Source organism: Ursus americanus, chromosome 5 (assembly GCF_024610735.1).
Source record: "Ursus americanus isolate L20-20 chromosome 5, mUrsAme1.1.p, whole genome shotgun sequence".
NCBI classification, from domain to species: domain Eukaryota; kingdom Metazoa; phylum Chordata; class Mammalia; order Carnivora; family Ursidae; genus Ursus; species Ursus americanus.
The window spans coordinates 54704872-54730252 of NC_142131.1; the positions used below are offsets into that span (position 1 = coordinate 54704872).

Sequence of the window (25381 nt, forward strand, 5' to 3'; positions counted from 1 at the left end):
CTGCCACCCTATTCCTTAAATTAGATTTGTGTTAACCCCTGTCTTATTCTTTCATTCAAGCATTTATAGACATTTCTTGTGTGCTGGGCCTGTGCAAGATGCTGGGATACAGAGGTGAACAACGCAGGCACTATCCCTGCCGTTCAGGAGCAGAAGCAGTTAGCAAGGAGTGACAGAATGAGGAGTGTTAGAGGAGCAGGGATGGGCAGGGTGGCTCCCACTTCATCTGGGAGTGCCTGAGCTGCCTGGTAAGTGGGGGGGGGGGGGGGGAGGCAGCCTGGAGACACGAGAATTAAGTTTGGAGAGGCAGAGGGGTTGGTCCTGTCTTGATCCAAAGACCAGGATGCCACTTAGATTTCAGGACACTCATTTTTTCACCCTGCTATCATCCTTATTGTTTATTTACGGCTTTATTGAGGTATAATTTATAAACTATAAAGTTCACCCACTGGTAAATATAGTTTAGTGATTCTTTGGAATAAAACTGTACAATTATGCAAACATAATACAGCGCCCATCACCCCAAAATGCTTTGTGCCCTTCTGCAGTCAATCCTGCTCCCACTCCCAGCCCTAGCCAACCACTGATCTGCTTTGTGTCTCCCTAGTTTGCCTTTCTTCGAAACTCTGCATTGCTAGACTAGTACAATATGTAGTCTTTTACATGGTCACACTTATTTGACTTACCTCCTTTCATTTTAAATGAACTTTTTAGATACATCCATGTTGTTGCATGTTTGCTCCTTTTTATTGTTGAGGAGTGTGATAGATTAAGAAGCATGTATTTGGTCTCTGTCCCCAGCTCCTGGCACACAGCTCCTAAAACCCTTGGAATCTCCACAGTGATAAGAGTGCATTTCATATGCTAATGAGATGACTGGTGGCTGGGTGCCCCTAGATAGCTTCAGGATGGAGCCAGGTTGCCAGATCAGGCCTTGGAACATTCAGCCCCACATGGAGAAGGGGAGAAGGTCTAGCCATCACCAATGGCTAATGATTTAATCAATGATGTCTGCATAATGGTGCTTCCATTAAAACCCCTAAATTATGGGGTTCAGAGAGCTTCCAGGTAGTTGAACACACTGAGGCACAGGGAGGGCTCGTTGTAATTCCATATGAATTTGAGGATCAGCTTTTTCATTTCTGCAAAAAAAAGACCACTGGAATTTTTATACAGATTGCACTGAATCTGTAGATTGTTCTGGGTAATATTGCCACATTAAAGATATTAAGTCTTCCAATCCACAAATATGGTATGTCTTTCCATTTATTTAGGTCTTTAGTTTCTTTCAACTGTGCACAAATCTTTCACTTCCTTGGTTAAGTTTATTCCTAGGGGGGCGCCTGGGTGGCACAGCGGTTAAGCGTCTGCCTTCGGCTCAGGGCGTGATCCCGGTGTTATGGGATCGAGCCCCACATCAGGCTCCTCCTCTATGAGCCTGCTTCTTCCTCTCCCACTCCCCCTGCTTGTGTTCCCTCTCTCGCTGGCTGTCTCTATCTCTGTTGAATAAATAAATAAAATCTTAAAAAAAAAAAAAAGTTTATTCGTAGGTATTTTATTCTTTTGAATGCTACTATAAATAGAATTGTTTTCTTAATTTCCTTTTTGGATTGTTCATTGCTGGTGTCATTCTGGTTTTCATTTGCATTTTCCTGATGACTAATGATGTTGAGCATCTTTTCATGTGCTTATTAGCCATTTGTATAGCTCTTTTGGCAGAATGTAATCTTTCATTCTTTTTTCTTTCTCTAGACCTGTTTATTCTATTCCAATGTTTCGTTTTAACTGAAATACAGTTGACAATGTTACATTAGCTTCAGATGTACAACATAGTGATTCCACAACTCTATAATTATACTGTGCTCACTATAAGCATAGCCACCATCCTAATCTTTCTTTCTTTTTTCTTTTTTAAGAGAGAAGAAGAAGAAGGGGTGGGGGTGGAGAGAGAGGGTGAGGGAGACAAAGAATCTTAAGCAGGCTCCATGCCCAGCTAGGAGCCCGACGCAGACCTCAATCTCACAACCCTGCGATGATGAACTGAGCTGAAATTAAGAGTTGAATGCTTGACCCTGAGATTATGACATAAACTAAAATCAAGAGTTAAATACTTAACCAACTGAGCCACCCAGGCGTTCCTAATCTTTCATTCTTAATCTCCAACTCTGCATTTCCATGAGTGGAGACAGGGGGGAGTCCCTTTGTCTCTCAGATACCCTTCTTCTTCCCTTCTTCCCATTCTCTTTATTTTCAAAAAGTACTTAACAGGTATAGAGGCAGCACAGATCAGGGAGTTTAAGAATACAGGCACTGGAACCAGATGACTATGTCCCACTCTGCCACTTACTAACTACATGACCTTGGACATAATTTAACTTAACCTTACTGAACTTCTCTTTCACTTCCTTTAAGTTTAACATAGGGTGTTTTGTTAAATAAACTGTTTATTCCATTTGTTACATAAAATAAGTGCCTCCCCCAACCAAGCATTGTCCTAGACCCTACATTATAGTCAGGAGCAAAAGACACACAATTGCCATCCCAGTGGGCTTCCAGGCTAGTGGATCACTCTAAAGAATGTGAAATTCCTATTACAATTAACACCTGAAAGAGGGGCACATACGAAAATCTGTTGCACAAGACTCTGACCTGGCCAGAGAGCCTAGAGAAAGATTTTCCAAAAACAATGACACTTGAACTGAGCACAAAGGTGTTGACTAGGCAAAGAGAAGGAGCATCCCAATACTTGGGAGGTGGGAGAGAGTACAGTTGAGGAGGCAGGTGAAGACCAGTGTGGAAGAAGCTCAGAGAATGAAGGAGTGCAACAGAAGATGAAACTAGAAGAGAGGCCAACAAGCACAGAATAGGCTAAACTTCAAGGCCTTGCTGAGAACTTAAAATTTTATTCTGAAGATTATGAAAAGCCATTCAGGTGTTTTAGGCAGGAGGATGACAATTCAGATTTTTGAAATTTGTTTCATATTTGAGAAGAAAGTGTGGGGCTGAGTCTTGAAGCATTGGAACACTTAACATCCAAGTAGAACACTGTTCATCAAGACATACAAGCCATGAAAAAGAGGGCTTCAAGAAGAGATGATCACATACAAGTCAAATGCTGCTGAAAATTACTGAACTAAGATGAGAACTAAAAAAATCTATTGGATTCAGAAATACGAGGTCCCCGGTAACATCTGAGGAGCCCCCAAACACCACTGCTCAGCCTCCAGAGCCTGTCCGCCATCTCCAGCAGCTCCTGCCTCTGGCAGATCAGAACAAGTCTTTCTCATTAAGTTTCTTAGGAGGATTCCCTGGCAGCTCTCCTGGCTGGCTGCACTGGCTGTGTCATGGGGTGAGGCCAGTTCAACCATGTCTGCCCACCTCATCTAACCATCTCATCCACCTTGCTGTTTGGGAGCCAGATGTACCTACTGGGTGCCAGCATAAGGACAGCCTCTTACTATGGTTCAGCACTACTCTGAAGTCAGACACCAATTCCTATCACAGCTCTACCACTTATCAAGATCTTGGTGAAAGATGCTTACATGGATGGAACTGTTTTCCAACCTGTAAAACACTGTGATTAAATGTGAGAGTGAAGCATGTACCAAGTCCTCTACAAACAGTATTGGCTATCATAGGTTCATATTCATTCATTCATAGTCATTCAATAATTGTTTATGATGCCAGGCAATGGGGCCTGTTGTAGCCAACAAGATAGACACCATCCATGTCAACAAGGAGTGCCCAATCTAGTGAGGATCCCAGTCAGGTAAAACTTCGATGTTTTGTTGAGAAAGGCACAGGACACTGGGAGAAGGACTGGGTGGTGGCGGGACTAAAAATTGCACCCAACCTAGTCTTGGGAAGGGAGGGTTTGGTTTTCCTTTTGGCAAGATCACTTGTTACAGCATGAAGAGGGGGTTGGTGCCACTGACAAGAGGTTTAGTTACTGTCCTTAAAGATAATATAACTTGGTTGAGAAAGCAAGCAGAGGAAAACAAGAACAAAAAATGCATAGAAATACCAGGCAACCATCTTACTGGTGTCACACTGGCTTCTTCTGCAAAAAGTCTCAGCTTATCAATTCCCAGGTTCCAAATATTCGCACCTAAGAGAGGCCCAAAAGCCAGGCCCTAGGGCCACTGTTAATCTACCTCTCTCAAAGCAGGGAGCAGCCCAGGATCCCTACTGCTTCATCGGGCTTTCTGAGGCTCAAAGCCCTTTCACCCAGAATAGAACACAAGGCCTGCCCCACAGACGCCTGGGGTTCCTGTAAATTCTGTAACTGGAGAGATGCTGCTGGAGCTCCCTGGCTGCTCCCTGGCTTCTCTCAGGCCTTCCCCCTCTGCTAGGCTCAGCTATAAATAGCTTGCTGGTTTCCAGCAGGGGATCTCCCAGCCCTGCAAGGAGCAAGCTCCGCCTTCTCACCCTGTACTGCCCTCAGCCTAGAGCTGAAGGCTGTGGTGGATGGCAGGGGGAAGGAGAGGAGGGGAGGGCAAGAACCAGCACCACAGAGAAGCTGGCCTCTGGACTACATTACCCACAATCCTAGACAGTGGCTGGGAAGAGGCGGCTGCTGGGGGCCTGCAGCCTTAGATGGGAAAACAAGGCCACAGTCATCTAAGGCCCTCGGTATGCAGACCAGGCCCTGAAACCCAGGTTGTTGTTGTTGTTGTTGTTGTTTTCCCAAAAATCTAACTCCTAAACCCTCAGTCCTGGACCTTAGAGATCATCTCCTCTCCATGCATCCAATTCACAGGCACTCAGCCTACCTGGTGTCAGGGAGACCAACAAAGCTCATTATTGTTTAGCCTTATTCAGAGTGTGTGTGTGTGAGTAAGCAAGCATAAGCGAGCATAAGCGTGTGTGTGTGAGCGTGAGCACACACGTGCATGCACTCATATACACCCATGTGCACAACCAAGAAACTGGAAGCCTGTGAGGGATCAAGCCCAAAGGCTGCTTGGCACTAGAAGCCCCTTCTGGGGCATATTCCCTGACTCAGACTCAAGCTCTGAGCTTTTCTTTCCCTGCCTCACCTGAGGCAGAACAATCAGGGGCTCACCGGTTGATCCAGCAGAAAGCCTGTATGCTGATGATGTGTTGCACTTCTGGAAGAGCTGGGGGGTGGGGGTTCAGGAGCTGCTGCTGGTTTGGTCTGCTGAGGTCTGGTCCCTCTCTCTGACCTTTGCTCATCTCCAGGTAGACAGATCAGAATAACCACGTGGCTGGGCCAGGTTTAAGTCCCTGAAGGTGCTGCAGGGAGGGCCTGTAAGGACTTGCTGGTTCCTGTAGTGGATAAACCAGAGTTGTTAGGCTGAACAGTGGGGGCCATCCAGGGTGGTGAGGGCACCCAGTGTGCACTGCTCCAGACCTCAGCCCCACGGCAGGTGTACACCTGCCTCAGCTCTGCCCCCCCCCCAATCCCTCCAACCTTCCCTAAAGAGTCAAACTATTTATGTAGAGTTCTGGGGCTCATGAAACTCCACACCGCAAGGAGCACAGCGTGTTAGGGGCCAGACCTAAAGTCAGGGACCCCTGTCCATGGTGAAACGGCACTGGGGTCTAAAACGGAGTCCTTTCCGTCTTTTTCCTCACCAGATACAACTCTCACTGAGTTAGGCACCAGGAATGCAACGATGAGTGAGATCAAATAGCAGTCTCAATAAATAAGCGGTGTACAATACTGTGTCATTACACATGACATGCCTAGCAGTTGGGGGTGGGAAGGATTTCCAGATGGCCACATGTCTCAACCAAGTAAAGGATGAGCAGGAGTTCTACGAGAATGGTGTGGGAAGGGCATTCCAGGCAGAGCCGACGACAGCTCGAGTAAAGGCAGGAAGACGCAACAAACAGCAAGGAGGGAGGAAAGGACAAATACCAAACAGCCACTTGCAACAACAAGCGGAACTGGCCTTCACACCAGGGTTAGGAGTTTGGGCTTCAGGCCCTGGGCTGGGGGCCGCGGAGGGCTCTCCAGCAAGGTGTGCTGTGTTCAGAAATGGGGGTGTACAGGGGGGCAAAAAATGAAACCGGTAGGACTGGTGGGAACCTCAGCCCTTCTGGGGACGGAGGAAGGCACGCTGCCTACATGCAGACTCCCAAGTCCGCCTGTCCGCGTTTACCTCAGCCAGGCCCGGCCGCGAGGAGGCCAGGCCGCGCGTTCCCAGCGCCGCCGGCCGCCCCCTCCTTGGCAGCGGGTCCCCTGGCCGCTGGCTCCCGCCCACAGCCGCCCGCGGGCCGTCTGCCAGCCGCGCCGGGAAGGAAGCGCCTTGTTTGGGCCTCGAACAGGGAGGAAGCGCCTTGTAGGGCCCGGGGAGGAAGCGCCAAACATGGCGAGGGGCGGGCGGGGGCGGGCCGGGGGCGGGCAGTGCGCCCAGAATGGAGGCCGCTTCCGGCGCCGCGCCGCACCACCCCCACCGCGCGCCTGGCCGCCGGGCCCCTCCCAGGCCGCGGCCCGCGCCCCCTGCGGTCCCCTCCTCCTCCAGCCGCTCTTCGGGCGGGGGTGGGCAGGAATGGGGGGGCTGCAGGGAGCTCCCGGCGGCCGGCGCGGCGGGGGATCCAGCCTGGCTTAGACGCCTGGCGGAGCTGAGTTGGATTTCCAGTTCCGCCTTGCACTCGCTCTGTGACCTTGAGTAAAGCGGCTTCGTCTCTGAGCCTCCGTTTCCTCTTCGAAAATGAGAGGATTCCCGTTAAGCACCTCCTCCAGGGAGCACGGCCCTCGTCGGCAGTTCTGTCACCCTAACAATTGAAAGGGGCGGGGGCGGTTTTTTCAGTCACCTGTTGCCTGTGTCCCTTAAGCCTCTCCCCAGCCAACTCTTGGGGACCTGGATGAAGGGCTGTCTTGGAGGTGACGGCTTCAGAAAAGATCTTTCCAGAAGAAAATAGGGCAACTTTAAGGTCTGGTTTTCCCTTCGAGTCTGTGAGGTTTACACAGGGTTCCAATCCCAGCTTCTCCGCTTAACCAACTGGTCGATGCTGGGAAGGTAGTTACCTTCCCTGAATCTTAATTTCCTCATAGGTGAAATTGAGGTAATAATTCCTGATTTGTGAGGTTGTATTGATAAGCAAATGGAGTCTCTCTGTGTGTGTAAAGTGCCTGACATGGAGTAGATGCTTAATTAATGTCACTTCCTCTGTGCACTTTCCCAGCAGGGAGGTGGGAGAAGAAAATATGAAGGGCTTGAGTAGCTAGCTGGCCTTTCTTCTGTCCGTTCTTTGGCATCTCTGGGGCCTTATTGCCAAGACTTGATACCTTTACCAGAGGGGAGTGTGTGTGTGTGTGTGTGGCCCAGTGTTCCCTTTTCTCAGTTCAGCCACCATCCAAATGACCTGTCCTCCCTGCTGCTGCTCTACTCTACCTACCCCGGAGCATTGGTGACCTGGACCATCTGGCAAGGGCAAAAAGAACTTATAGGAAGTTGAAGTTCCCATCACAGCCAGAATCTGGTATCTAGGACACCATCCCCTCCTATGCCTGCTGTCAGTACCACACCCACACATTTCAACAAGAGATGGGTATCAATCTCAGAAATATATTTCCCAATCCTCCCTTATTGTCCCTGCCCTGCCCTCATCAGCTCTGCCTGTCCTGGAGTCCCATTTAAATCCAACCTGAATCTTGCTGTCTCTAAGTCCAAGCCCCATCCTGCTGAGCTGCAGTTAGCAGCCCCTAAGAGGTTCCAGGCAAGTTTGTGGACACACACAATAGATGTGTGTCACCCACGGCCTTGTTTCCTTTCATCCTTGTTGGGCAAGGAGGCTGTCGTTGGCATGGTAACCTTTCCTATAAAAGTTGCAGCCCTCAAGGATGTTTTTCAGTTCCAGCAGGGACATAGCTGCTTCCCTTCACCGTAGATCATTGGGTGACACGTAGCTGTGTCATTCTGGCTTCCCCCAGAATGGGGACATGGTGCTGGTGGCACAAAAGAAGGTCTGGTTCATGGAGGGCAGCAGAGGGCTTAAGGGAGAGGCTGATTGGATCTCTGAGGAACAGGTTCCTTCTGCCCTATGTGTTGATCCTCCACGGCCCAGAGAAACCAGTTCTGAGGCCCAGAATATTTAGGGAACCTCTCCAGATCTCGTGGTGAATGATAAACACGTATCTTCACTAAAACCAGGCACCCAACAAATGGCATGACGCCCAGTGCTTAATTCTGTAGAATAAGCTGATAAACCATAAAGCCTCCAGAATCTAGTGATTTCCTTTCTCCTCAATCCCTCTGTGGAATACATGAATATTTATTAACCATATATTGTGTCATAGTTTCCCATACATTATTTCAACTGATTCTCCCCAAGTTCCTATGAGAGAGGTATTAGGATACTCATTTTAAAATTTGGGCAAAGATCTCATGCAACTTCACCAAAAATCACACGGTCATGGAGTGGTGGCATCGGGACTTGAACCCAGATCTTCAGATTACCAATCTCACACTCTTTATACTAGGGCTTGTGTTCCTTTGTATTTGCAATCTTGCTACTGAGAAAGAAATCCTTCCCTGCCTGGGTCCCAAGCCACTGCCCTTGTAGGAGGAACAAAATGGGCATTGGCAACAGTCTCCATGGCCGCGGGGTCCTGTATGGCTCTGTGCGACAATGCAGCTGCAGCAGCAGCAGCGTCCTCCAACTTGAGGCTTCCCCATGCCAGCTGCCTTGTCTCCGTCATGGAGTTTCCCCGGCAGAGGGCAAGCTGAGGGAAAGTGGTTCCCAGCTGCCAGCTTCGTCTAGGCAAAATTGCATTAGAGCCAGCCCCGGCTTCCCTCGGTCCCTCCAGAGTGAGCACATTCAGCTCCCCCGCAAAAAGGAGGGGGAGAGAGACACCGAGAAAAAAAGGAAACTTCCATTTCTTTCCCCGGCTGGGAAACACTGGGCTTCAAGATGTCACTCATCTTGTAGGTGGGGAAGATTAATACTGATCCTCTTGAGATTATAGAAGTCTCTAAAATGAACCCTTGGGCAAGAGCTTTGCCCAGGAGAGACATTAGTAGAAAAGCCCTGGATTTGACTGTGGTGGGAGGGGAGGAGAGGCAGGTTTCAGGAGGGAGAGAGACTCCTGGATCATTTTTCTTTCTGCAAGTCTTCTGTCCAAAAAGATGAGAAGAGTCCTGGCAACTGGAACAGGGTGAGGAAGAAAGCAGTAGGAGAAGGGCACTGGCAGGTAGTGACCTCAGGCAAAACAAAGGAAGTATTAATGGTATTAATGGTTAATATTTATGTATAACTATTGTGTCAACCATGCTTCATTTATTATCTTATTGAATCGCTTCCCTCAGGTAGATCCTACTGTTATCCCTGTTTTAGAGATAAAGAAACTGAAGTTTGTGAGCTCCTCAATAACAAGAGCTCCCAGTTAATGGGAGTGGGCCAGGCACTCTGTAGACATTATCTCATTATAATCCTCACCACCCACCAATGAGATGGAACCATTATGCCCATGAAACCTGAGGCTCACCAAGTAGGGAACTTGTCTGTGATCACTAAATAACGTAAGTGGCAGAGTGAAGGATTAGAATTTGATTCTGTGGCTCTAGAACACCTGGGCTTGACTACTTGGCCTTGCTGCCACCATGGCTTCTCCATGTCTTCAGGGGCTCCTGCTCGCATAGGTTGAGACCACAAAAATCTGCCCACACCTACATTTCTGTAGCGCTCACCACACAGGCGAGAACCTGGCCAGGAGTGTTCACTCGCTTTAGTTCAGACTTGCCACCAGACTATTTCTAGGGGCTCGACAGATGGGCCCGGGTCACATGGGCCTGTGTCTTGGGGCTCTGGTCGTCTCCAATCCAGATTCCCAAGGCAAGAGGAAACCTTGCGAAGGCTTCACTACTGCCCCCCCCCCATGCCTTGACATTTCCCTAAGAGAAGAAAAAATGTATAAATCGAACAGCCCTCAGGAGGTCTCTGTAATGCCCAAGGGAGGTACTTTTTGGAGAAGAGGCTGAAGAACCCAGCGATCAATCTGGGAGACCACAGAGTGGCAAGACTCCCTGTGGCCTCTCCCAGAGGCTCCTCTGCCTTGTTACAGGAGCAGACTCCACCACTCCCACCCCTGCTGCAGGGCTGTGGGGGTGGGAAACACTTGGAGTCCTGAGTCAGAGGAACGGTTCCACTTCACTTTCCCTGGAATAGCAAGTCAAGGATGCAGCAGTCTATGTAGAGAGAAAGGGGAACTGGAAAGTGAAAGAGGATAATGCTCCTTTCTTTCTAAAAAATTCCCTACCATCTCTTTTATGTTTAAAAACATGCTATGTATTTTCTATTCCATTCATGTATTTTTATGCATATTCGTTGCAGGAAGTACATGTGATGATAATAAGATTTATTAGTGTGAGTGTTCCTCCATTTTTTCTCTCCTTTTACCTATCCATTAAAAGTTTTCCAGCTTAGAATCCAATACCACTTTCCAGTTTCAAAAGAGTTTGGTCTTTGCCAGCCCAATTCCTGGATCTTTTTTCATGTAGAATCAGAAATGCTGGGGAAGGGGGAGGGAGGTGCTGCTGGTTAGAGAGAAAGAATGAGATGTAGAGCCTGAGAGGCTGGGAGAGGGAAAAATTCGGGGAGAGAGGCTAAACTGATCTATATGATAAAGAACAAGGAAGGGGAAGGGAAAGATGTTGGAAAAGGAGAAGTAGGAGGAATTTTACGAAGTATCACTATGGGGCATTAAATGGATCCCCTATAATTCCTCAAGTAGAGATTGGAATAAATTTTTTGTTTTCTGGCTGCAGGATTATAATTATAACTCCACCTAGAGCCTTGACCATGTAGGGACCCAGAATTTATTAGGGTTCCATATAGGAAAGTACAAAATATCATTGTTTGATAAAAGGAAGAAAAAAGGCAAGTATTTATCTTGCCCTTTTTTTTAACAAGTTTTTTTTTTTTTGATTAAGTAAACTCTACCCCAACGTTGGGCTTGAACTTATATAATCCTGAGATCAAGAGTCACGTGCTCTAGTGACTGAGCCAGCCAGGCACCCCTTAACAAATGTCATTTAGTCTCAATTCTTTGTTGTTAGATTCTGGCTAATAAATGAAATAGAATGACAGAATTATAAAATCACCATTTTGTAACCTCTATGAGATAATGGGTTTAGACAAGGATCATCAATCATCAGGGATTCTATCTATTCAGTCCTTAAAGACTGAAGGAACTTTCTAATCCCATTAATACTTGAACCCACCAATTAATTTTAACATCACAAAAAGAGCCCACTCAAGAGAAGTGAAAACATTTTCACATAGAAATCTATACATAATGTTCATAGCAGCAGCGTTATTTGTAATGGTCAAAAGTGGAACAATCTAAATGACCATTAACTGTTGAATGGGTAAACAAAAAAGTGGTACGTCCATACAACGGAATAGCATCCAGCCTCAAAATAGAATGAAGTACTGATACGTACCGTAACATGGATGAACCTAACAAGCATTATGCTAAGTGAACAGAGCCAGATAAAGAAGGCTACATAGTGTACGATTCCATTTCTATGAAATGTCCAGAACAGGCAAATCCACAAAAAGAGAAAGTAGATTAGTGGTTGCCAGGTGGTGGAGGGGGGAGCTGGGATGAGGAGTGACTGCTAACAGTTATGAGATTTCTTTTGGGGGTGATGGTCATGTTCTGGAATTAGAGAGTAGCCATGGTGGTACAACATTGTGAATATATGAAAAACCACTGAATTGTTGGGGCGCCTGGGTGGCTCAGTCCTTAAGCGTCTGCCTTCGGCTCAGGGCGTGATCCCGGCATTATGGGATCGAACCCCACATCAGGCTCCTCTGCTATGAGCCTGCTTCTTCCTCTCCCACTCCCCCTGCTTGTGTTCCCTCTCTCGCTGGCTGTCTCTATCTCTGTCAAATAAATAAATAAAATCTTTAAAAAAAAAAAACAACCACTGAATTGTACACTTTAAAGTGAAGAATTTTACGTTATATGTATTTCAATTTTTAAAATATATCTAGAAAATTAGACAACCAAAAAAGATGTACCTCGTAATGTTACAACAGCAAGTAAATAGCATCTCTTAAAAAATGAACCTGAATGTAATCAAGCCTTTAGGTATAACACCCAGTTTATAGGAACTTCATGGGATAGAAGGACATATTAAACAACCTTACAGTGGGGGGTGGAAAAAAGAGTGCAATTTGTCAAATTCCAAAAGTAGGGAATTCTTCAGCACAAATAACCTGATTTCTTAAATAAAGGCCAAGGGGAACTATTATAGACGAAAAGAACCTTAAGAGATATATAAACCAAATGCAAAGCGTGGTTTTTCTAAGGCCCTGCTTTAATCAAAAGACCTTAAAAAATACTCATAAAGATATATATTGAAGTATTTACACATAAAATTATATAATGCCTGGGATTTCTTCAAATCAATCCAGTGTGTGGTGGCAGAGGAGGGTGGTATAGACAACACCAGACAGCCTGTGAATTGGCAGTTGTTGAACTACTTGATAGATACAAAGAGGTTTATTACATTATTCTCTCTTCCTTTTGTGAATGTTTTAAAACTTACACAGAAAATATGAGCTATATGTGGCACCTGGCTGGCTCAGTTGGGAGAGTGTGCACTTCTTGATCTCAGGGTCGTGGGTTCGAGCCCCACACTGGGTGTAAAGATTACTTGAAAAAATAAAATCTTAAAAGATATATATAAGGCTTTGATTGCCCATTAAATTGGAGCATATTTACAAGTTCTAACTTACTGGAAGGAAAATGGGCTAAAATCGAATAGTTGGGCTTGAGATGACTCATACTTTATTACAAGCCGAAATTAAAGAGCGTGTATAGAATCTCAGATGCCCAGCCCAAATTATTGTTATCATTACTGTTATTATGGCAATAACTAAATTGCAAGTGGAGCAAGGGCACGAGGACCCTCCCAGGGAGGCAGGAAGTAGTACGGCCTTTCAAACACCCCAGAAACACTGTCATACTAAGTTGTTGGTCTTCCCTCTAACAACACTTGAGTCCTTGTTGCCTCTAGGAAAAGTACAGGCTTCCAAATCTGGCCCGGACCTGCCTTTCCAGCCGTATTCCCTGCCCCTCCTCTCCTTGCTTCCTGGCCACACTACCATTAACTCATTGGTTTCTGAACACACCTCCTTGCCTTTAAATCCTTGCCTGTAAATCCTTCTGTGAACTCCCAATCTTTCTTCCACACCCTTTTCCTACATCTCCTTCTCCTGGACAGAATTAGTCATTCCCCTATTCCATATGCAGCTCTAATATATCACACTGTAAGGTACTTATTTATGTCCAAATCTCCCCCACACCCAATTCTGTGCTGCCCCAGACTCTGTCTTGTTTATCTGTGCACACTCAGGGTCTAACATAAAGAAGGTATTGTATAAATGCTTTTTGGATAACAGACTGGAACTGAAGCAACAGCATAGACTTTGGATGGCCCAGTTCTGAGTGTGGTCCCCAAGAAAGTTACCTAGACTTGTGCTCTTCCTTTTATGTGCCTAGTAAGTGGGGACTCCATAAAGCAAACAGTCTGATCTAAGAATAACCAATAAGACCACCTGGTTAATATCAACTCAGCAGTAAGCAGAAGAAAGAAATTTAAGAGAAAGGCTTGGAGCCTAGTGGCATGCATGAATTGTATATTAGAAATGGGGATAGAGATAGTTCAATGATGGGTCAAGATTTCAAGAGTTCTCCAAGACATTGTTGAGGGAGCTCAGCAAGTTAATAAAATAACAACCCTTCCTGATATTTAGAAAAACCTACAGCCCTCAAATTTAGAAGCCAGCAGCAGTTCTCCAGTGCTTCTATCCTGCTAGCCCCCAAAAGATGACCCACCCACAAGGAAACAGGCAATTTGTGTCCACACAGCAGAGAACCTAGAACCCTGAGTCTCTAGAAAATCTTTCTTTATTCTTAAGCACTCTTCTTTAACACCTTACAACTGAAGGGGCAGATCCCTGCAGGGGGAAAGAATACTCAATCAGGGAACCTTCATGAAGACCCCCACATCATGCCAGATTCTAGAAAATAATTATTTGCTTGGTCTTATTTTTCCTTTTACTTTCATAAATAGAATGATTTCCTTTTCTTTTTTCTTTACATTTTCTTTAAAGATTTTATTTTTGCGGCATCTGGGTGGCTCAGATGGTTAAGCATCTACCTTCAGCTCAGGTCGTGATCCCAGGGTGCTGGGATCGAGCCCCATGTCTGGCTCCCGGCTCAGTTTCCTTCCCCTCTGCTTCTTCCTCTCTCCCCTGCTCATGCTCTCTCTCTCTGTCTCTCTCTCTCAAGTGAATAAATAAAACCTTTTTAAAAAATAAAAGATAAAATAAGTAAAGATTTTATTTTTAAATGATCTCTACATTCAATGTAGTGCTCAAACTCACAACCCTGAGATCAGGAGCAGCATGCCCTACCGACTGAGCCAGCCAGGCACCCTCTTAATTACCCCCTTTTTAAAGGACACAGTTTACAGGCTCCCTGCTCGGCGGGAGAGGTTAGGAATACTCCCAAGTTACTCCTGGCCTCATCACTGCCTCATCACTGATTTGAGAAGGTTTACAAGCCAAGTGGACCTGAGAGTACTAAATAGGTGGTTCTGAGAAGACAGCTGGAGATGTTGGCATTGAGATGACTGAAAATTGGTTGTGATAAGGCTGCCAGAGGAGATTCACTGTCTCTGAGAAGCCAGTTTGAGGAAACTCATAGTTGGCTCTAGAGAGATTCTGAGTTGGGGCACCTGGGTGGCTCAGTTAAGCATGTGACTCTTGATTTTGGCTCAAGTCATGATCTCAGGGTCATGAGATCGAGCCCTGCATGGAGCCCCACATAGAGTCTGCTTGTCTGCCCCCCCCACTCTCTCTAAGATAAATAAATAAATAAAATTTTTAAAAAAATAAATTTAAAGGTGATTGGAAGGCTGGGAGGATTTTTCTTTCTTTCTCTCAGACCCCCTCCAAATCCCCTGAACCAACTCACCCACAATAGATTTTCCATTCATTTGTTGAATAAAGGAAGAACAGTTTGGTTCTCAGGAGTCTGGTTATTGGCTCTGAAAAGGTTCTGGGGTGAGAAGTTGGTTCTGAGGAGAAATGAGTTTTAGAAAAGGCTGAAATCATTTTCTCTGAGAAGGGTACCCATTACTGTTTGTGTGGAAACTCGACTTCTGGATTTGCTTGGGAAGTGAGGAGGCACTCTAACCCAGGTGGGCAGACTGATTTATCTGGGTCACAGGGATTGAAAAAGACACTTCGGGATAGACTCGTTTCCATCTATTTGCCTCCCCAGATTTTTAAAGTCCTTTCCTTCAAAATGAATCCCTAAGTAAGAGTCAGGAGGACCTCCACCCCCCACTACTGTAGGGCCAGCTCTTCACCCTCCAGCTTGCAAATCAGCACCACAATCTTAGAGAGCTATGTCCTCTGAGCAGAGGGTCTGTTCAGAGCACAGGCCAGGGCAGCTAGCAGGAGAGAGGGCCCAAGAGGTTCACCCTCAAAGATGGAGGACAGGTCTATAGGGTAGAATTAACATTACATAGCCCACCTGGAGAATGGGCACTCAAAGACCAGGAAGGAAAAGGTTTTTAAAATCTAGATTTATTGAAGTGCAAGGGATTTAAAAATAGCATTATTGAGGTATAATTTATATACCATGAAATGCATCCATTTGTACAACTCAATGACTTTTAGTAAATTTACAGTTGTTCAAACATCACAATCAGTTTTAGGACATTTCCACCATCTTCAAAATAGCAAGCTGATTCGCAGTCAATACCTACCCTTACCCCAGCCTCTACTAATCTGCTGTCTCTGTACATTTGCTTTTTCTGGACATTTCATAAAAATGCAATCATACAGTGTGCACCAAACTTTTTAATCATAATGTTTTGAGGTTTATCTATGTTGAAGCACACGTCTGTATTTTGTTCCTTGTTGAAGAATGGTATTTCATTGTTTGGATATACCACATCTTGTTTATCCATCCACTGGTTGAATATACATTTGGATCTTTTCCACTTTAGGGCTATTATGAATAATGCTGCTGTGAACATTTATATTCATACCCTTGTACGAACGTGTTTTCATTTCTCCTGGGTACATACCCAGGAATGGAATTGCTGGGTCCTATGGCGAGTGTATGTTTAGCTTTATAAGAAACAGCTAAACTGTTTCCCAAAGTGGTACCTTTTTACATGTCCACCAGCAAGGCATGAGGGCTCCAGTTTTTCCATATTCTCACCAACACTTGTTATTGTCTGTCTGGAAAGGATAACTGTTAAGGATAATTTTCTAAAATAAGTAAAGGCATCTCTCCTCACCCCAACCCCGACATATACGCAGGCAGGCAAGTGTCAGTTTATCACCGTTGAGAACACAGAGCCTCAGCTGCCCTTTCCACTCTCAGGCTGTTCTGCAGTTCCAGGCTCCCTGGGCCCAAAGAAGAGAGAGAAAAGTTGTAGTTACAACATTACCTCAGAACTGGGGTGCCTGGGTGGCTCAGTTGGTTAAGCATCTGCCTTCGGCTCAGGTCATGATCCCAGGGTCCTGGAATCAAGCCGCATTGGGCTCTTTGCTCAGCCAGGAGGCTGCTTCTCCCTCTCCCTCCGCTTATCCACCCCCCACCCCCGCCCGGCTTGTGCGCACGCGCACACCTGCTCTCTCTCAAATAAATAAATCTTAAAAAAAAAAAAAAAACCTCAGAACTGAGAGGTGGGAATTCAGTAGGATAAGGTTTTTGACAACGAGTGAGTGAGTGGGGCCTGTGTTCCAGAAAACCCATCCAGGGAAGAGCCCACAGGAGATAGTGATAACGTGGACAGATAACCCCTCAGGACGAGTGTCCCAGGGCAGCCGCCCACACCATTTGAGCTTAGCCCCTTCCTCTGTTTGAGGTCGAAGTGCCTCATCAGTATGTAGCCCATCAGAAAAGTATCACCAAGGACTCATTTGCCTTAGCTTACCTTTGCCAAGCTGAATAAATAACAGCATACCTTGCTTAGCCTTAGATGTCTGTCTCATTACCAGGAAGGTATAAACAAGTGGGAGGGAGTTTGAAATAGGGCAATAAAAATGATGAAGGGGCTGGCTCTGTTTACGTGAGGAAAAATTCAATGAAGCAGATCTTTAGGAGGCTGGGCCCTGACTGTGTGAGCCTGGGGGAAGATGGGTGATTATTGTTTATAGCAAAGGGAGGTGAGTAAATGGGGACACGGTGGGAAAAGGAGCCAGAATGGGGGACTTTGGAGTAAATGGGGACACATCCACCCAAAGACTTGTACTCAGATGTTCACAGCAGCTTCATTTATAATAGCCCCAAAGGGAACCAACCCCAATGTCCATCCACAGGTGAGAAGGTGGGCAAATCGTGCTATAGTCATAGAGTGAAATACTCCTCAGAAAGAAAAAGGAGTGAACTACTTATACAAGCAACAACATGGATGAATCTCAAGATAATGATGCCAAGTTAAGAGCCGGACCAAAAGGAGTACATATTGAATTATTAAATTTATATGCAACTCCGAAAAAGTGCAAACTGATCTATACAGTGAGAGAAAGCAGACCAGGGGTTGCCCCAGGGACAGGGATGGAAGAAGGAAAGATTTCTGAGGGGCGCAAGGAGAGTTTTGGCAGTGATGGATATGTTCAATATCTTAATTGTGGTTACGGTTTCACCTGTGAACACATATATCAAGACTCATCAAACTGTACAGTTTTTTCTATATCAATGGCACCTCAGTAAAGCAATAACAATGACAATAATAATAATAATAATAATAATAACAAACGACCTAAGCACTGAAGAGAATGGGCTCATTGGAGAGAGCTCCCGAAAAGAGAGATGAGATAGATTTTCTTGCAAATGAGGAGCTGAGCTGCCAATTTGACCTAAGAGAACTTCTCCAGTAAGCTTTGCAAAAGGTTTTCCAGGTTCTAGAAATGGAAAAAGGGAGATGGGAAGAAAAGTCACTACAGTGGAGGGCTAGATTTGCTATTTGGGTGCAGAAATCTTATTAGCACCTGGAAGCTTATGGGTAAAATGTTGAAACCTTATTTGCTCAAAGCCTGATTCTTTTAGACTTGGCCTCATTTCCCTTAAGACCACTGAGATCTCATTCTGCTGATCTTCCCCACTCAAACTACACCAAGTGTGGCTGAACCAGGGAAAACAGCAGGGATGGGGAGACAGGAGGATGTTGGAGGAACTACCTCTGACCCTATAGTACCCATTCCTGACTCTATTTCTTCCTGGGGTTGCAGGTTCCAAGAGCAGGGACGTAGAAGGAAGCACACCTTAAACACAGCCTGACCACCAGGCTGAGCTATGTCTTTCTGAGTGCTTAGAACCTTTCCAAAAAGATGACGCTCAACATCCCTGAAATTCAAGAGAAAAGAATATCACTCAGGTACTAGGAAGAAGGGTCAAGGGTCCTTAAAACCTGTGTTTTTTGTTTTTCTTCAGAATCTAAACCTAGCCTTGGCTGGCCAAGTTTCCCTGCCCCCTCTCCTCTTCCACCCCACTCCTCTCTGTCCTCCACATCCCTGAAGCCCTAGACAATGTCCCCGGTTCAACACTGTCTGGGTCCCTTCTTAAACCTCAGCCTTGATGATGATAGAGCTTTTATCAGCACTGCCCTGTGCCCTTGGTTTCAGGTTTCCCTCACAGAAGCAGTAGTTAAAATGAACACGTTCCTTTTTGTTGTTGTTGTTGTTAATACTATAGGACTGTAAAATGGGGCAATTTTTGAATCTTGCTCTATTTCAGCTATACAGAGAAACTTGAGTTTCTAGTGGCAGAATCCAAAGGAACCCCCTGGTGACAGGACTAATAAAAATTAGCTAGCAATCTCGGCAGAATTTCTCAACAAGCGATCTGCATCAGAGTTGCCTGGTGTGGCTGTTATCATGACCAATTCCAGGCCCCCATCCCAGACCTCAATAAGATGCCCTAGGAAGGGGGCCTGGGAATCTGATTCTGATGCATTGTAATAAAAACATAGGAGATTTTCTGCTTTAAGGGAACAGAGTCTTCTTGCTCCTTGTTCATATTTTATTCTTGCCATGCTCTCCCTCCCCCTCGCCCCCTCCACCACCCCACTCCCCCGCCCTGGTAGTCTGTGGTGAGAGATTATTAAGAATGTGTAACAGGCATAGACTTGTGTTCCTGGGCCCAGAGTGAGATGGGGAGGGGTAGGTGGGGCTGGGAAAAGGTGTGTCAATACAAATATTGTCTCATCAGGACCTGGCAATTTTGCCAGGAGACTCACAGTGATGTGCCCTTAGCTAGAGAAGGTGGCTTCGTTCCTCCTGCTCCAAGCTGAGGAGTCTGGTATCATGGGAAAGGGCAGAGATAAACAGTGCTGGTGGTTGAGGACTAGAATGGAAAAGAAAGAACTGGGCCAATGCCAGGAGATTGTTGGAAGTCCCCTGGCTCCAGGAGCAGTGTTCATGGGTAACCTGGGAGACCCTCGGAGGGAGGAGTGGAGGAGGTTAGACCTCAACCCCATTCGAGGCCTGATAGCCATACTGGGTATAGAAGATACTTCCTTGTCCTTGACTGGGAAGATCAGAAGTTGAGAGGGGAGCCAAGGGTTGGGAATTCCAGGACATCAGCTCTATTGTACCCAAGTGACCAATGGATGGTAGTCCCTGACCAATTCATAAAAGGCTCAAATCAGGGCTGAAGGTAGTGCTTGCATTCAGTAATCTATCCATTCACTCTCCCAGGCAGAGTCACCAACACCGTCCCTGGCTTACATACAAAGCAAGTCAATTGAGCTGACTCCTACTTACCCTTCCCAACTCAGTTTTTCCACTTTTCCTAAGTCCCTGGGTGGGTTGGATGTCCTTCTCCATCTCTCATAGAGTCCCATGCTTGTCCACATGATATAACACCATGTTATAATTTTTGGCCTACATCTCTGTCTCCTCAACCGACAATCTGCATTGTTGTGACCAGCTCAAGGCCTCTCACAGAGTAGACAGATGCTAATAAGCCCATAAGATTTGCTCTAGCCTTGAGTGTGCACCATCAGGGAGCTGAGGCCAGGGAAACTAGCACCTCAGGCCTCCTACACAATGGGGACAGACTTGGTCTGGATAGGAACCTTAAATACCAGGCCAGTCTCCTGCCCACTCTGCCCTGTATTCCTGGAAGCTGCCAAGGATCACAGCTCCAGCTGGCAAGTAATGAGATTTCTTCCTGGAAGGATTCTTGGCTTGAGAACTGGCCTGTACCTCTTCTAAGCTTCTTTGACACCCTCAGGTTTCTGGGGGCATGGAGGATGGGTAACAAGGAAGGAGAGGCTGAGTCAGCTCCAGCCGTGTTCCTACTTCTCAAAGCCCTTGTGCCCACCCTTTATCTTCCCCAAGTGTATATAGTAGGGATTCCCAAGAACATAGCTTTCCCCAACCTGGGGTAGAGAATGCGGGGCAGGCCAGCCAAACATTTGAGGCCAAGAGAATAGCACTGCCTCCGGGCATTCATGTTCCACTTCTACCTGTGGCCTTCTTTAGCTTTAATTGACCAAGATAAAGCTGCAGACCACCAGATTGAGGCCCAGTGTCAGGAAGATACCCACACACGGTTCTCAAAGAATTCACTCCAATGACATACAGCAGGGACAACTCTGAATGGAATTTCCTCGTCTTGGGGGGTGCCTGGCTGGTTCAGTCAGTAGAACATGTGACTCTTGGATATCTTGGTTGTGAGTTTGAGCCTCATGTTAGGTGCAGACATTACTTAAAAATAAAATCTTAAAAAAAAAAAAAAAGGCATCTCCCCGTCTCTGTAAAAACCCTTCAAAGCCCTCAATAAAAATGGCAAAAGTGGGGGGGACCTGGGTGGCACAGTTGGTTAAACGTCTGACTCCTGGTTTCAGCTCAGGTCCTGATCTCCCACGGTGAGATGGAGCCCCAGTTCAAACCCCACGTGGAGCCCCTCGTGAGGCTCTTTGAGGAGTCTGCTTAAGACTCTCTTTCCCTGGGGCGCCTGGGTGGCACAGCGGTTAAAGCATCTGCCTTCGGCTCAGGGCGTGATCCCGGCGTTCCTGGTTCGAGCCCCCGTCAGGCTCCTCCTCTATGAGCCTGCTTCTTCCTCTCCCACTCCCCCTGCTTCTGGTCCCTCTCTCATTGGCTGTCTCTATCTCTGTCAAATAAATAAATAAAAAATCTTTAAAAAAAAAAAAAGACTCTCTTTCCCTGCCCCACCCCCCATGCGCATGTGTGCGTGCGTGTGCGCTCGCGCTCTCTCTCAATAAATAAATCTTAAAAAAAAAAAAAAAAAAGATGGCAAAAGGGCCCCCACCCCCAGCCCAGGAAACACGCACCCAACTGCAGCTATTTTATTTTCCTTTTAATTTTTCTGAAGGATATACACCACATATCCCATGGGCAATAAAGCGCATTCAATGTGTTTATAAGCCAAACAGTCACTTTGTTTAAGCAAACACAAGTACAAAGTAAAATAAAACCACAAAATAATGAACCGCATGTTCATAACATACAAAAATGGCCGCCTACTCAGTAGGTAACTACAACATTCCAACTCCTGAATATATTTATAAATTTACATTTTCAGTTAAAAAAATAGACTTTTGAGAGTTCAGATTTTGTTTTAGATTTTGTTTTCTTACATTCTGGAGAACTGAGGCTTAGCTCAGCCCTCTTCCTTATTTTGCTCCCAAAGCCTCCCCCGAATCATCGCTCCCTGCCCCCCTTAAGGCTAGAGGTGAGCACGTCCCTCACAATTGCACATGTCAAGCTGTCAGCAAGGCGCATCACACAAAAGGCACCAAGACGTGAAACTTTTTAAACCAAAAGGACGAAAAAAAGAACACTTCCAAAAAAAAAAAAGAAGAAAAACCAAACCATATTTTGTCACATGTGAGAGTACAGTCGGGCAATATTTACAAAAAGGTTAACGGAACATCACTCTGACACATGCTGATTAATACCAAGGACTGCTGTTTCAAAAAAAGCTTCAAACTTAATCGTCACAGCATCATCACAAAATAAAGGATCACCGTTGGTTCGCTTGGCTTTTCTTTTTTTCTTTTTTTCCCAAAGTGAGGACCTAACTCCAAATAATACAATAGAATATGCAAATTATCTTCACATCAAGAGTACCCCAAGAAAAACAAAATCCATGGCACAGACACTGTACAAGGGTGCAGGGCTGGGCTCTGAGGGGCCCAGACCCCATTTTTGCCAACTTGATTTTCTAGCATTGAAGGGAGCAGGGGGTCAGGCATATGATGGAGATGATACTGAAATGATATATCCAAAATCCATGCAAATCAAGTTCTTTGGATAGAGGTGAAGAACTTGGACATGGCTGTTTCAGGCAGCTGAAGTCAAAGGGAGTAGGAACTGGGGAGGAAGGGCAAGTGGGCAGAAAGGATTGCAGGCCACCAGACCTTTCACGCGACTCTGGGGTGAAGTAGAGTGGGAGGATTTGGCTCTGAGAACCTCCATCTCACCTAAGAGGAACCCCCTCCTGTGGCCATCTCCTCCTCCTGTCCATTAAGTCTCTTGTGTTTTCTTTTTTTCTCCCTTTCCCTTGTTTCCCCTTTCCCTTTAGCAAATTTCAATTGTCCTGGGAGAAAAGGTTGTTGTCATGTCCGAAAGCCCTGTGGAGGCGCTGAAGGAGTTGGTGACAGCTGAGGAAGGGAAGCTGCTGACCTGGGCTGGGAAAGCAGGGGGGACGGAGGAGTATGTGGTGGCCACTGAGGGTGAGGGGAAGCCACTGTGCACAGGGGATGGGTAAGTTGAGGAACCGGGAGAGGAGTAGGAGGTGGGCACAGGTGATGGATATGAGGTGGTAGCTGGGGACGGATAAGAGGTAGTAACTGGGGACGTGTAGGAGGTAGCCACCTGGGACGGGTAGGAAGAGAGGGAGGTGGCGGCAGAAGAGGCCACAACACCTTTGTCTGCTTTTTTGTCCTTCTGCCTTAAGTGGATCTTGGTATGCCTCTTGCGTTCATCGCTCCTGGCAAACTTTCTCCCACAGATGTCGCAGGCGAAGGGCTTCTCGCCTGTGTGGGTGCGGATGTGGGTGGTGAGATGGTCACTGCGACTGAAGTTGCGCATGCAGATACGACACTGGAAAGGCTTCTGGCCGGTATGGATGCGAATGTGGCGGGTGAGCTCATCCGAGCGGGAGAAGCGGCGGTCACAGGACTCCACCGGGCACGCGTAGGGGCGTTCGTGAGGGGGCGTCTTGCTGGGCCGGTTGGGGTACTTGCGCATGCGGCTGGGTTTGATGAGCTGGGACTGGTAGGTGGTGTTGAGGGCCTTCAAGTCCTGGGAGCCCGACTGCGTGGCAAAGGCCTTGATGGTAGACAAGGGAGTGAGTGAAGGCTGCTGGGTACGGCTCTCCAGGCCTTGGAAGGGCTTCTGGTCTGGGGTGCCCAGGCCCAGGTCCCCCTGCTGTTGTGGAAATAGATAGTCAGGGATCATGGGGACCTGGAAGCCACCCTTGGCAGCAGGATAGGCAGGCGGCGGGTACTGAAGCGCGGCGCCCGCGGAGCCCGGAAAGGCCTGGCTTTGTGGCTCAGGGAAGATGTCAGTGTTAGGTGTGGGGAACGTCGGTGCCGCTGAGTAAATGGGGCTGCTGTCATTGGACTGTACTGCACAGCTCAGGGGTGGGCTCTGAGAGGCAGAGGAGGAGGAGGAGGCTGCCGGAGATGGTGCTGAAGATGAGGTGGCCGGTGGGTTGGTCATGCTCACAAGGCCGCTGACCAGGCTGAAGAGGGGCTCAGGCCACAAGGTGTTGCCACTGTTGGGTGCAGGCTCCAGAGAGAAGCGGCCAGTGTAGGTGATGGGGGGCAGCCGGGTGGTTTGGCTGGGGTAACTTGTCTCCACCAGAACCTTCTCGTTATTCAGAGAGATATCAGGAAAAGACTCTGGCAGGAGAGAGAGAAGGGGGAGGCCTGGTTACTGGAGAGCAGTCGCTGGAGGACGAGAAGGACCCGAGCTGCCAGGCAAGAGGTCGGGCTGGCTACCATTGACTCCTGAGCTGGTTAATAATTGATAGCAGCAGATTGCAATGTTCCTGGACCCGCTCCAGCGGCGGAGCCCATTTCAACAACAGCTGACGCAAATACGGAGAATCCCCCTCCACTGCAGTTCACAGCGCTCCGCAGCGGCGGCTGCGCCACGGAGGGATTCCCGCCAGCACCCCTTCCGCCGTGGCGAGTGCGCGCCCCCTACCCCCGGCTGCCAGGACATCCCTGGGCACGGATCACGGCCCTTCCTTGGGGACAGGCGGCTGGCAACGCAAGCCTGTCTGGAGAAAGGGGGGCGCAGCCCTGCTCTTCAAAACAAGCCCTCCCCCCTCCACCCACCCACGCAGCCCGAGCTCTCCATCCAAAACAGAAGCTAGCTCCTCTGCGCACGGCTAGGGACGAGGAGGGTGAGGGTGAGAGTGGATGTCCCCAGGTATCCCTCTAACACATGACCCTGAGGCAGGGAAGGGAAACCCCACTTGCATCCCTGAGGTCCAGGAACACTGCTGCTGCGGTGAAGGGGGCGCTGCAAGGCGGTGGGGAAGGACTGGTCGCCAGGATGGTGGCGAAGGGGCTAATCCTCGGCGTAGGCCACCGCTTACCTGCGGTCAGGTGCTCGTAGGGCTGCTCGCCCGCCTCCCCCTGAGGGTTGAAGGCGCCGCTGCTGCTACCGCTGCTGCCGCCCCCTCCACCTCCACCGCCCCCGCTGCTGCTGCTGCTGCTGCTGTTACCGCCGCTGCCCTCCGAGGCCCCGGCGGCACCGAGGAACTGGGGAGCCCCGTTGCTCAGCAGCATCATCTCCTCCAGCTTAGGATAGTTGTCCATGGTGGGCGAGTGAGGAAAGGAGCCGAACGGGTCGGAGATCTGCAGCGGGGACATCAGCTGCATCTCGGCCTTGGCTGCGGCCATCCCGGACGGGCGGGCTGGAGAGCTGGTGTTGGGGCGGGTGGGCGCAGCCCGGAGCCGTGGCTGCGGGGGACACACTCTCGGGGGCCTGGCCGGGTCACATGCGGGACGCGGGGGACACTGTGGCGAGAGCAGGTGGGGCCTCCAGGCTCGCCCTCGCCGCCGACCGGTGTGGACGCGGCGCTGCTACCGAGGCTGGGGCAGGGGCCGGTCCTGCGGCGGCGGAAGCTGGTGGCGACGGTAGCTGGCGGCGGCGGCGGCTCCCCAAGTTCTGCGCGCTGGAATCTCTCGCGACTCCCCGGATCCGCCTCTATTTGAAGGGTCTGGAACGCCACGGGCCAGCCTCCGTCGTGACGTACATGGCCATATATGGGAAGCAGGAAGCCCTAATATGGCAAGACCGGCCGGGAGGACCCGGAGTGACGTGAAGCCCCCTATCCGAGAGCGGTGGGCACCGCTGTCCCGCACCCCGGCCCCCGCGTCGACTC

The 25381-nt window shown here is 47.9% G+C and overlaps 1 protein-coding gene and 1 long non-coding RNA gene across 2 annotated transcripts in view; both read right to left on the reverse strand.

Annotated features, from left to right (window-relative positions):
* The window catches only part of LOC148110114 (uncharacterized), a 32880-nt gene extending 26650 nt beyond the window's left edge, over positions 1-6230 (reverse strand). The window contains exons 1-2 of the long non-coding RNA XR_015724557.1: positions 6129-6230; positions 5066-5289 (exon numbers count right to left, since the gene is read on the reverse strand). This is a non-coding gene — a long non-coding RNA (uncharacterized LOC148110114). The remainder of the gene's footprint in view (positions 1-5065; positions 5290-6128) is intronic.
* A 15083-nt stretch (positions 6231-21313) lies between these two features.
* EGR1 (early growth response 1) lies at positions 21314-25109 on the reverse strand. Its single transcript, XM_045794587.2, has 2 exons — positions 24590-25109; positions 21314-23885 (listed from the first exon to the last, which is right to left on the reverse strand). The coding sequence occupies exons 1-2, from the start codon at positions 24894-24896 to the stop codon at positions 22558-22560; spliced, it is 1635 nt and encodes a 544-aa protein (XP_045650543.1). The 5' UTR covers positions 24897-25109; the 3' UTR covers positions 21314-22557.
* Positions 25110-25381: the final 272 nt, after the last annotated feature.